This window comes from Natrix helvetica (genome assembly GCF_964273705.1).
Source record: "Natrix helvetica genome assembly, chromosome: 10".
NCBI lineage: Eukaryota > Metazoa > Chordata > Lepidosauria > Squamata > Natricidae > Natrix > Natrix helvetica.
In genome coordinates, this window is record NC_138561.1 from 16,939,261 (window position 1) to 16,952,122 (window position 12,862).

Genomic DNA, 12,862 nt, shown 5'->3' on the forward strand with positions numbered 1-12,862 from the left:
ATCTTAATATCAACTATGCTTACATTTCTCTAACAAATCTTGTCTCTTTAGTGGAATAAAGACATCATCATTCATGGTACAAAAGGAAGAAGAAAGGAACGCACAGAGGCAGCAATTTGCAGTACAAAGGGCAACCCAATTGCTGTGTTTTTCTCTACATGATTATCCCTCGCATGCCTTTTCGCAGAACCAGCTACAGAGATATTCTCCTGAATAAAGAACCAAAGTACCTGGAATTTTTTTCTTCTCACAATGCCTACATGGATTGTGTCTTAAGACCTGTAACACAGATATGTTCATCTAGGTCAAGTGCTGTGGGGTGAAATCTTTCGCAGTCAGACACTCGGTTTTCCTCTCGAACACGGTCTTTTCATTTATTTCAACAGAAGCTATGGATTGTGACAGATGTGTGCTTATTTTCCATCACTGCAAACCATTTAACCCAAGTCACTGAACTTTGAGATGCATACATTGCATTTCCAGATGCATTTTCTATGCTAAGCTTGGCAATTATCTGGCAGTTTGCAAGTTTTCTTTCTTCCTTTTCTTTTTTCTTTTTAAAAAGGAGCTGACTTAGTTTTTTTTATGAAATTCCCCTCTCTTTCACCTGGGAATTTGGATTTTTGACAGAACCTGGATACTTAATACAGCCCTGGGACATATTCCTTGGTCCACAAAGTTTCCTGCCTCGTTTTTTTAACAGATTGTTTTAATTTAAATAAATGGATGGATGGATGGATGGATACATAGATGGAAGATAGATAGATAAATGGATGGATGGATGGATGATGGATAGATGGAAGAGAGAGATGGATAGATGGCTGGCTGGCTGAAAGATAAATAGAGATAGATAGATGATAGATTGATAGATGAAAGATAGATAGATGGATAGATGGAAGAGAGAGATGGGTAGACAGATAGATGGAAGAGATGGATGGATAGATGAAAGATAGATAGATAGATAGATAGATAGATAGATAGATAGATAGATAGATAGATAGGTGAAAGAGAGAGAGATAGGTGGATGGATAGATAGATACTTCATCTTCAAGCCAAAGGCATTGGCTTTAAACATCAGCTGTCTCTGGGTTCCACATAGATCCACAGGGAGATTCTTAAGAAATAAAATTTTAGGTGGTTGCAGCTCAAGAATGGGGTTTATTTTTTGCTGTGCCCTGATTCTTTGTAAGCTCTGTTTCTTGCCACCATATCCATCAAGGGAAGCATTTATAAAGTGTTTATAAGAGGATGTCAAAATTGTAACGATGGCTATAAAAGTGTAGAAATTTCTAAGTGGTTGTGAGTTAGTCTACATACATCAGACGTTGGCGCCGTGAAGGCCCTTCCAGCCTCAAGCCCTTTTCTGTTAGACCTTTTTGACTGCCCAAAATGGATAGCATGGGGAAACAGTGGTTTAAACTGAATTAGAACACTTATTGATAAGCATGCGTCAATCCAAATGAGAAGCGAATCATCTTCAAGGAAAACCAAAGAAAGGCCAGTTGCCCTGGATGACTTGAGAATCTCCACAGACGCCCAAATCCAGAAATACTTCTGCTCTGGGTTTAAAGCCAGCCAAGTCTCTTTCCAAGATCTTCTATTCTCTCCATCTCAACTTCTCTGGAGCTTCATTGTTTTCCTGGTGCACTCATGTGTCACTTTTTTTTTTTTTGCATCCCCTCAAAGCTTAGGAAGCCTCTGAGTATGCCTTGTGTTGTTTTAGTCCTACAAGGATTGGCAATCAAGGGGGGTGGGTGGGGTGGATCTGCTAAGAGACTACACAGCAATGTAATTGCCACTTTGCTGTTTGACTAAAGACAGGGTAATCACAAAATCCAGCTACGTCAACGTCAGGAAAAAAGGCAGCAAAACCGAAGAGAATGAACTTCTGAGCACAAATGCAGCTTGACAATAAAGGCACCTCCCTTCTCTCACACTTATAAAGGAATTTTTAGTCCAGGGGGTTGAGTAAACAACACAAGGCTTGTTGAGAGAATACACAAGCAGTGTTCCAAAACTCCGCCAACAAAAACCACTTCCTTATACAACTTAAGATAAAGGTAAAGGTTCCCCTCGCACATACACTATATTGCTAAAAGTATCCGCTCACAACTGCTTCTGATTATGTGGATGGGTGAGCGTATACTTTTGACAATATAGTGTTTGGGCTAGTCGTTCCTGACTCTGCTCATCTCTGTTTCAAAGCCGAAGAGCCAGCACTGTCTGAAGACGTATCCGTGGTTATGTGGCTGGCATGACTCAACACCAAAGGAGCACGGAACGCTGTTCCCTTCCCACCAAAGGTGGTTCCTATTTTTCTACTTGCATTTTTACAGGCTTTCTAACTGCTAGGTTGGCAGAAGCTGGGACCTGTAACGGGAGCTCACTCCATTAGGTGGCGGTAGGGATTCGAACCACTGAACTGCCGACCTTTCTGATCAATAAGCTCAGCGTCTTAGCCACTTGAGCCTCTGCATCCCAAATAAACCTTATGTACACCTGATTTGTATCTACTAAGGACTCCATTAGTTTAAACTGTGAGTACTTCATATTCAGGAAAATGTGGCAGCTCCCAATTATTCAGAAAACATTGGCTTTTAAAAACCTTTTTAAAATCTCAACATCCATATAAAACACCTTGGAGAATGTCATTAGCAACACATAGCTATAAATCTGTTTCTGTTAAAAAACACACACATTTGAATTCCTTGGGCTGGAGACAGTATGTAAAACACATTCTCCAAGGGGGGCAGATTAGATCAATATTACTTGACATTAATCAAAGATGGAGAAGCATTAGAGTCAATTTAAAAAAAAGAAAAACTGTGTTAATAACGATAAGCACGTACATACTAGGGAGTGTTATTTGCATGGATTATTGGGAGGGTCTCAATAATCCATGCAATATTTTCCTTCTCTGGAGTAGAATTTTCCTGGAGATCTGATTGGCTATAGTTCTTTTGGGGGGAGGGGAGGAGGAAAGAAATGTGAAGGAAAGAGAGAAAGAGGAGGAGGAGGAGGAGAATGAAAAGATGAAGCAGGAGAAAGAGAAGTGAAAGGTGGAGGAGGAGGAGAAGGTGAAGGAGGAAGAGACGAAGGAAATGGAGAAGGAGATGAAAAAGGACATGAAGAAGAAGGAAAAAGAAGAGAAGGAAGCAACAGTAGAAGAAACAAAATGACATTTTCAAGGAGCTTTCAGGGTTGGGTTGAAATTTTGCCCCCGTTCCTCTCCTGCCCCCCATGAAAGGGAAGCATTTGCATTTGAATGTTCCTCAGGGCTTGCAGTATTTCTTCATGGAATTTATGTTTTAATCCTATTACTGTATTAAAGCCCCTAAGCCGCTCGGAGATGGTTCTCATCAGAGCAGCATGCAAACCAGATGGATGGATAAATGACTCTAAAGGGATAAAGCTCCTTGAAGATACCTATGCTATCAATATTGTTAACTGCATTTTCATTTTGAAATGTTCATTGAAGGGACTCTCAAATTACTTAAATAGTATTAACTGCATGCACAGTGCCCTAAACAAAGAACACGGGGAGATAGATAGATGGATGGATGGATAAATAGATAGATGGATGATAGGTAGATGGTAAGTGACAGAGAGATAGAATAGGTGACAGACAGACAGATAGATAGAGACAGACGATGATGGATGGATGGATGGATGGATAGATAGATGAATGATAGGTAGATGGTAAGTTGACAGATGATAGATAGATAGATGGATAGATGGATAGATAGATAGGTAGGTAGGTAGGTAGGTAGGTAGGTAGGTAGGTAGGTAGGTAGATAGAGACAGACAGGCAGACAGACAAATGATGGATGGATGGATGGATGGATAGATTAGATAGATAGATGGATGGATGATAGGTAGATGATAAGTGACAGACAGACAGACAGTCAGATAGACAGATGATGGATGATAGACAGAGATAAATGATAGGTGACAGACAGATAGAAGAGACACCGACAGACAGACAGTTGGATGGATGATGTCTGGCCGGCTGATAGGTGACAGACAGATGGGCAAATGGACAGATAATGGAAAAGAGATAACATAGGATAGTGAAATACAAAAAAAATGATAGAAATGTTAAACAAAGAAAAAATATTCTATGGTTTCAGGAATATATTTTAAGACAGAGAATTTTGGTCCAATATTGTCCAATATTGCCAAACCCAGGACATATATTGTATTGGGAATAGATGTTATCATAGAAAAAGATTCCAGAAAGTTACTTCCAAGTGTCTCAACATGTTCATATTTCTTAACAACAGATGTTCTTATTCCCAAAAATAAATTATACATGCATAATTTTTATTAGATAACCAATATAATTCCAAAACAGATTGGAAGGACTACAGAAGCAGCTCTTTAGATCGCAGCTAAGTAAATATACCAGTCAGGAAAGTGGGTGGTAAAACAGCAGTTTGAAATATATTAAAGGGGGGGGGGACCCGAACTTGACATAAAAATGTTGTAAGTAAAAATGATTCCCCTCACCTCCTTTTTCCATACGTACTTTAAATCTGTTTTAATAACGTCACTATCAAAAACAGGTTTTTTTAAAATTATTTGGGGCCCATTTGCAAAAGAAAGAAAGAAAGAAAACATTCTCTCTTATGTAGGACAACTTGGTATTTGCTCCCCCCCCCCCGCCTTCTGCTCTGCCTTTGATCTTTCAAACAATTTCTTTCCTCCAATTCCACTTTTTTCATTCATCCCCCTGAAGCCCTTTCAGTCTTTGTATTTATCTCTCTGCCATAATCCGGGCCCACTATAATCGATAGAATCGTATTGATCCATTGCCTGAGATATCACCGCATCGGTGAGCCGGTGTTGGTTTTTTTTTTTTACACACTGCAGAAAAAAAAAACAGGATTAAAAAAATGTGAAATGTACAGAGAGGCAACAAAGCCAAAACCAAATCAAAGGAGACATTCAAAACAGACCCAGAACAAAAAGGCCAGAAAGGGGAAGAAAGAAAAAAACCCAAGACTGTTTTTTTTAAAGCTGGAAGATGAAAGAATCACACTCTTAATAATCATCATAATCACCATGATGGGAAAAGGTGAAGGGAAATCAACAAGGCACAAGGAGCCTACAGAGGCAGATAATGCAAGAACTCTCGTGATCAATCAAATGAGATCTGTGATCTCCCTTCGTTATGTAACTAACCGAAAGAAATTTCCCTGATATCATACAGCAACAAAGGGCAAAAGCCGGCAATGTTTTTGAGATTAAAAATGCCTTTAGAAAGAGAGAGAGGGAGGGAGGGAGGTAGACAGAGAGAGGAGGGAGGTAGACAGAGAAGGAGAGAGAGGGAGAGGAAGAGGGAGGGAGGGGGAAAGAGGGAGGGAGAGAAAGAGAGGGAGAGGGAAAGAGGGAGGGAGAGAAAGAGGGAGAGACAGGGAGAGAAAGAGAAAGAAGGAGAGAGGAAGAGAAAGAGGGAGGGAGAGGGAAAGAGGGAGAGAAAGAGGGAGGGGGAGAAAGAGGGAGGGAGGGAGAGAGAGGGAGGGGGAGAGAGGGGGGAGAGAAAGAGGGAGAAGGAGAGAAAGAGGGAGGGGAGGGAGAGGGGGAGGGAGGGAAAGAGGGAGGGAGAGATATATGCCTGAGCAGAGATGCAGAACTTAACGCCTGCAGTGAAATTAAATGGAATAATAACACGCAGTCACAGACACTCGTGTCAATTGGAATCAACAAACTGCCTCTCCTTTTTTATTTATTTATTCCCTTTTGATTGTGTTTATAAATCTCGACACGCTGTATTATTTCAATGCATCAACCTTGGTGCCGTTTTAAAAGTTATTAACATTCGGCTGTTTGGATTAACTCGGGCTATTGGAAATGGGGAGGGGGGAGGAAAGTAGATTCTGTCCATTTTTAATTATAATTTAGGATATCAATATGACAGGCGTAAAATCATTTCTGCCCACTGTTTTGAAAGTTGATGCTTTTTTAAAAAAATGGTGATGTTATTTGAAGCAAGAGAATCATGATGTAACTGCAACAGGAGGTCAAAGAATTAAATTAACCCCTACTCCAGCCCATGTGAGAGAAACCCAAGACGGCAGAGTACAGCTATTTATGTATTTCTCATATTTATGCAGTCGCCCCTCTAACAATCAAGCAACTCTATCATAGTATGCATAGCACAGCATATTAATAAGAAGCCTAAGAGGAACAGAACAAAATGAAGGAACAGAATTTGGTCATAGAATTCTGAATTCTAAATAGAATTATTTAGAGAGAGAACAAGGAAAACTCTTCCCCTCTCTCCTTAAAATATTATTAATAGGAAAGAAGGGACCTTGGAGGTTCCCCAGTCCAGCCCCCTGTGCAAGCAGGAGACCCTCTACCAGTTCAGACAAACGGTTCTCCAATCTCTTTTTAAAAACCTCCAGTGATGGAGAGTAAGGGCAGGAACAACCAGAAAGCAGATACTATGGAGAAAAGGGCATTCCTGTTAAGACTCCCAGCCAATTTTAAATATTAAGTAAAGGTAAAAGTTCCCCGCGCACATATGTGCTAGTCATTCCTGACTCTAGGGGGCGGTGCTCATCTCTGTTTCAAATCTGAACAGCCAGCGCTGTCTGAAGACGTCTCCGTGGTCATGTGACCTGCATGACTCAACGACCAAGGCGCACGGAACGCTATTACCTTCCCACCAAAGGGGGTCCCTATTTTTCTACTTGCATTTTTACGTGCTTTTTGAACTGCTGTTGACAGAAGCTGGGACAAGTTACAGGAGCTCACTCCGTTACGCGGTGCTAGGGATTCAAACCACCAAACTTTGTAATCAACGAGCTCAGCGTCTTAGCCACTGCGTCCCTCTTTTTAAATATTACTAGTATCATGTCTGAGGTATTCTAACTTCTGCTAGAAGCTTCTTAGATGAGAAGCGAAATGTTTTCAAAGAAAAAAAACAACAATAACAAAGTCCAGTTGCCTCTTGAAAAAACACGTCTGGGCCAACCATGGATGATTGAGATCCTCCATAGACATTTAGACATTTCTTTGTAACAGGATTTCAGCAAACATGAATCATGCCCAGGTAGGTAGACTTCAGCTCCCAGGTGACAGTGAAATTCTGAGATTCGAAGTCCGTATGCCTTGAGGTTGCCGTGTTTAGGAGACACTTGATGAAGACTGACAAGACCTCTACTTTGAATTGAGCTCAACTTTTCATGACTTTACGGCAGTACAATATAGAAGGGTGTTTTTTTTTTGCCATTGCTTTCTGGGATTTTTTATTTTTTTTAAAAAAAAGCAAAATCCTCTCTAACCCATAGTGTTATTAATTCCGAGGAGGGTCTCCCATTCAAACATTAATCAGATCCGATCTTCTTTTAGTTGTTCAAGATCACAGAGGAGGCAAAATATTTTGAATTGGAAATACAGTAGGTTGTTTTGACCTTGCTGGCAGCATTCCTCGCTCAAAACGTTTTTGCGTGCCTCCGATTAATATGTCTACATCGCAGGAAAACTTTTAAAAGTTTCAAGGAGACTTACCTGCTGTGAAATCCTGGTTCATGTCGATGAATGCATGGGAATGAGGCTTAATCATTGGACGTTCTGCATCCGGCATTTGGTGCCATGTTAAATTCCTGAGAAGTAATTAAGAGCCGATATGCATTTTGTGAGGTTCTTCACATACATAAATAGTTATAAGACCAATGCTTTTTTAAAAAAAGCTTAAATTAACCTAGTAAGAGACACAGTGCACTATATGTCTAGTTTAATGGAAAGAAGGACTAGGGGAGACATGATAGCAGTGTTCCAATATCTCAGGGATTGCCACAAAGAAGAGGGAGTCAAACTATTCTCCAAGGCACCTGAGGGTAGAACAAGAAGCAATGGATGGAAACTAATCAAGGAGAAATCCTTCTTTCTCTCCTTCCTTCCTCTCCTTGCTTCCTTGTCTCCATCCTTCCATCCTCCAATCCTTCTCTCTCCCATCCTTCTCTTCTTCCTTCCTCCCTCCTCTCCTTCCTTCCTTCCTTCCAATATCTCAGGGGCTGCCACAAAGAAGAGGGAGTCAAGCTATTCTCCAAAGCACCTAAGGGCAGGACAAGAAGCAATGGGTGGAAACTAATCAAGGAGAGAAAGCAACTTAGAACTGAGGAGAAATTTCCTGACAGTTAGAACAATTAATCAATGGAAGAACTTGCCTCCAGAAGTTATGAGTGCTCCAACACGGGAAGTTTTTAAGAAGAGGTTGGATAACCATTTGCCTGAAGTGTAGGGTTCAATGATTCAGTAATGTTCTGGAAATGGCTTGCAAAAATTGGCCTAACAAGTACTAGAGAGGATGTTGCCTTGAACCCATATCTGGGAGGAAGGTGACAACTATGGCCCCTTTATGACCTGTGGTCCTGGCTGGCTCAGGGGAATTCTGGGAGTTGAAGTCCAAAAGTCACAAAGTTGTCATAGTTGCCCACAATTGTCCACTGCCTGGCCAGATACCAATTGCTGGAGTAGAAGTTCATATTGTTGTCCAATATGTTTTGCATTCCTGCATCCTGGCAATTGGACCCTGCCTCAGGGACACCCCCCCCCCCTCAAAGAGCCAAATTACCTTGAATGTCTGTTTTCCCGTGAAGAACAAAAGCCGCCTCATGTTGTTTTTATTTATTTAATCAAATTGAGAGACTGCCACTCTCACTCACGGCGAGTGACTCTGGGCCATCAGTTGTCAAGGCAATCAGGCTGGTTGGATTAAACGTCAATTTCAATCGATGGGTTTGTTTGTTTTTAACTGGATCGGATTGCCACGTAAAAATAGGAATCCAATTCAGGTTTCCGTCCTTGCGGTTCTCAATTCCAGTGATCGAGCTACATTAAGAAGCAAATTTTGTTGTGGAATGCCAGTGGCCAGCGGAGCTGCCAGCAGATTCAGTGAGGAGGTTGGGGAGGAACGTGGGCCGGTCCTGGAGTCTGGGGAAGGCTCTGATGAGGACTCTGCATCGGAGGCAGGAAGGGGGCCAGGGCCGTATGCCAGTTATCAGCTGCCTTCAGAGTCAGACATCAGTGAGGCAGAAGAACAGCTGCAGCCTGTTCCCAGTGTGCCCATGCACAGAGTTGCCAGACAAAGAGAACAGTTAAAGAACAGGGGGCAACTTGGGAGTAAGGCCACAGGGGGACGATGAATGCCCCCTCCTGGAGGGAATAAAAGAGGAGTGAAAGGGGAGTGGAGTTTGCAATTATCCAATCCAGATAAGGTCTGTGACTGTAAATCCTCCCTTGAAAGACTTTGCTGGATGTGAATGAGCAGAATTCCCAATCAATTAATAAAAGGGGTTTTTGTCGGGACGAGGAGTTTACTTCATGCTCTTGAGAAGCCTAGGTCAGAACATCATTTGGGGTCTTGCAAAATTGCTCTCCGTAATTTTAATGGCACTCTCTCTGGATTGCGATAGGACGAACCTTTGGCCCATCAACCAATCACCATGCCCTGGCGAGTGTGCCTTAAATAGTTTCTGGAAGGTAGAGGTCTAACCTCATACCTTGGGATAGAAGGTCAAAGTAGCCGGAGGCCTCCTCTCTTGACGCTTGTGATACATAATCCAATTGCACATTTCTGATTTTGCGATGCTATTTTGAGCTCAGAACACTTTCTGAAATCTTGGAACAGCTGTTTCAAGTTAGAAGCAGGGCGCCGTGAGAGTGAAACTCTTCAAGTTTGAATCAATTTGCACTTTTGCCAATAACGGGGGTTAGAATTTTTCTTTCGGTTCAGTTTTTGCATGTTGAATTTGCCCCTTCGCTGGCCTGTTTTCAAAGACCTTCCCATCTTCTAAAGAATGAGTACAGGTAATCCTCGACATACAATTGTCCACTGAGCGACCGTTCAAAGTTACCAACGGCCCTGAAAAAAGGGACTTGTGACCATGTTTCACACTTACGGCTGTTATGGAACCCCCCCATAGCCACGTGATCAAAATTCAGATGCTTGGCGACTGACTCATATGTATGACGGTGGCAGTCTCCCAGGGTGACGGGATTCTCTTTTGCAACCTTGTGAGAAGCAAAGTCAATCGGAAAACTAGATTCACTTAACAACTGCGGTGATTCACTTAACGACTGTGGCAAGAAAGGTCGCAAAATAGGACAAAATTCACTTAACAAATGTTTCACTTAGCAACATAAATTTTGGGCTCAGCTGTGGTCGTAAGTTGAGGGCCACCGAATTAAACTGGCAAACAACTCCGCAATGATTTATTTTTTCAAGCCTATTTTGAAAATAGGCTGAACTGCATATAGATAGAAGGAGATCCAATGTGTGTCTTAAACGAATAATTAAAATTGTGCTAGCAAGACAACTGTTAGCAATAAGAAACAAGGGGAAAATTATGAATAAGCCAAGTCATTTGCTTTTCTTTTTAAGTTGATGATTAAAATACATTTAATTGAAATTGCCATGCTGGCTAAACCTCTGACCAGTTCATTCAATGATTAAGTATTCTTTAAGAAGATTTGGCTTAAGATGCTTATTCCCTCGAGTCTCGCTTTTCAACCAAGTCTCCTCTGTTGATTAAGACATCAATGGAATTTGATTTCTGTACCTGAGCTATTTGAAAGTTGATTTAAATTTAGAGAAAAGCTGGTGCCATCAGTTCAGGCGATTAAAAATGTTTTGATCGCACATTTTGTTCCATCAAAGCGGGGGGGGGGGGGAGTAATACAGATACTTCACAGTATTACTAGCTGTTTTGCAAAATATACCAAACAGGTAGTTTGTGGCTCAACACCTAAAGGGAAATGGGATTTTTGTCTTACCACGTGCACAACTGTTAAAACATATTTCATTTGTTAGGAAGAGAACTAAGAATAGGGAGGTGATTTTTTTTTTTTTTTTAACGGTTCAAAACGGTGCTAAACTCTTCTAACAAAACTCATGAACGGTTGTAATTGCTGCGGTATAACCTCAGAGCGATTTGCAGGCTTTGTTTTGTAAAGTCACAGATTTTATGGAGTCATCTCGGCAAGACTGAAATTACCTTATGGTCAACTGATACCCCCTATCTGAAAAGTAGCCCACCCATACTTACACCACATAACGTGAAATCACATGTGATTTTAAAAACAAAACGGCTGCTTTTTACGCTACTCATTTGTCCTGTCAAAGAAAAATGACACAGATTTCTGGGACAAAATCCAACCTATACCAACGATCAGAATTTGTGCCTTTTAACACCAGAGGCTTAATTTGCTTCCTCGTTTACCGAAACGAGTTAATCTTTTCCCCTTTTTTTAATTTAACAAAAGTTACTTGCGAAGGATACCAAATGTGTTGCTTAGTTAAAAGAGTTAGTTGCCTGGGGGATGGATGGGACGGGACGCAAGTTAGAAAATTGCTGGGTGGTTTCTATGGAAACAGGAGAATAATCTGATTGACTTCTCGAAGTGTGATGTGTTTGTCTTGACGGAAGTGCTAGAAAACCCCGGGGAAGTGCAAAACACTTCACAATAAACCATTTTACTTGTGAGGCGGTGAGCTTTTTTATTGATTACCTGTAAACGTGCAACCCCTGGCTGAAGATGGCAGCTCTCTGGGTGGGTCCATAAATTAACCGCACACGTGCATAAACAAGGACATTATGCACGGCTGCATTCCTACAAGTGTCTAATACTAAGAAACCTGCGCTGTTAGTAATTTTAAAAACATTTAGCAGATTTAAAATTAACCGAAAAGCTGCTTTTTTTTTTGCTCAAGTGATTTTCTTTTAATGCAAACATTTAATGAAAATAAGTATAAACTGTGACTAGCAAATGCAGTATCAAGGGACTTTCTTCCCCTCCTTTTGTTGCAGGTACGAAAGAATGAATCTTTTAAGAAACGGGGAGTCCTTGACCCATGGCCATTTGTTCGAAGTCACAACGGCAGTGACTTACGACTGGTCTTATGACCACTGTAGCATCCCCATGGTCACATGATCAAAGTTTGGGGACTTGGCAACCAGCGTCTATTTACGATAGTTAAAAGGTCCTGGGGGAAGGGGGGCATCTGATCACCATGGTGACTTTCTCAGGTGGCTTCTGATAAGTAAAGTCAACGGGGGAAGATAGGAACCAGCTAAATAGGAGCTAGAGGTGTCCAGCGGCAGACAAAAAAGCCAATGCAATCCTAAACTGCATTAACAGAGGGATACAATCAAGATCAAGTGAGGTAAATACCACTCTGTAAAGCCTTAGTAAGGCCACACCTAGAATCCTGCATCCAGTTTTGGTCACCACACTATAAAAAAAGATGTTGAGACTCTAGAAAGAGTGCAGAGAAGAGCAACCAGGATGATTAGGGGATGATTGGAGGCTAAAGCATACGAAGAACGGTTGCAGGAACTGGGCATGGCTGGTCTAGTGAAGAGAAGGACCAGGAGACAGGATAGCAGTCTTCCAATATTTGAGGGGCTGCTACAGAGAGGAGGGGATCAAGCTATTTTCCAAGGCACCCAAAGGCCAGACAAGGAATAATGGATGGAAACTGACCAAGGAGAGATTCACCCTGGAAATATGGAGAATTTTTCTGACAGTGAGAACAATCAACCAGTGGAACAGAAGTTGCCTTCGGAAGTTGTGGGAGCTTAATCACTGGAAGCTTTCAAGAAGAGACTGGACTTCCATCTGTCAGAAATGGTGTAGGTTCTCCTGCTTGGGCGGAGTGGTGGGGGTTGAACTAGATGACCTACAAGGTCCCTTCCAACTCTTCTAATCTAATCTAATCTAATCTAATCTAATCTAATCTAATCTAATCTAATCTAATGACCAGATGGCAAAAGGGATATGACATTTATTAACTGCCTTGTTCAGCAACAGAATTTGTAGTCCCAAATGTGGTTTTAAATCAAAGACTATC

The 12,862-nt window shown here is 41.4% G+C and overlaps 1 protein-coding gene across 1 annotated transcript in view; it reads right to left on the reverse strand.

Annotated features, from left to right (window-relative positions):
• Window positions 1–12,862, reverse strand: part of ITFG1 (integrin alpha FG-GAP repeat containing 1) — an 82,612-nt gene that overhangs the window by 61,738 nt on the left and 8,012 nt on the right. The window contains exon 6 of the mRNA XM_081963226.1: window positions 7,519–7,613. Coding sequence (XP_081819352.1) covers window positions 7,519–7,613 — 95 coding nt within the window. The remainder of the gene's footprint in view (window positions 1–7,518; window positions 7,614–12,862) is intronic.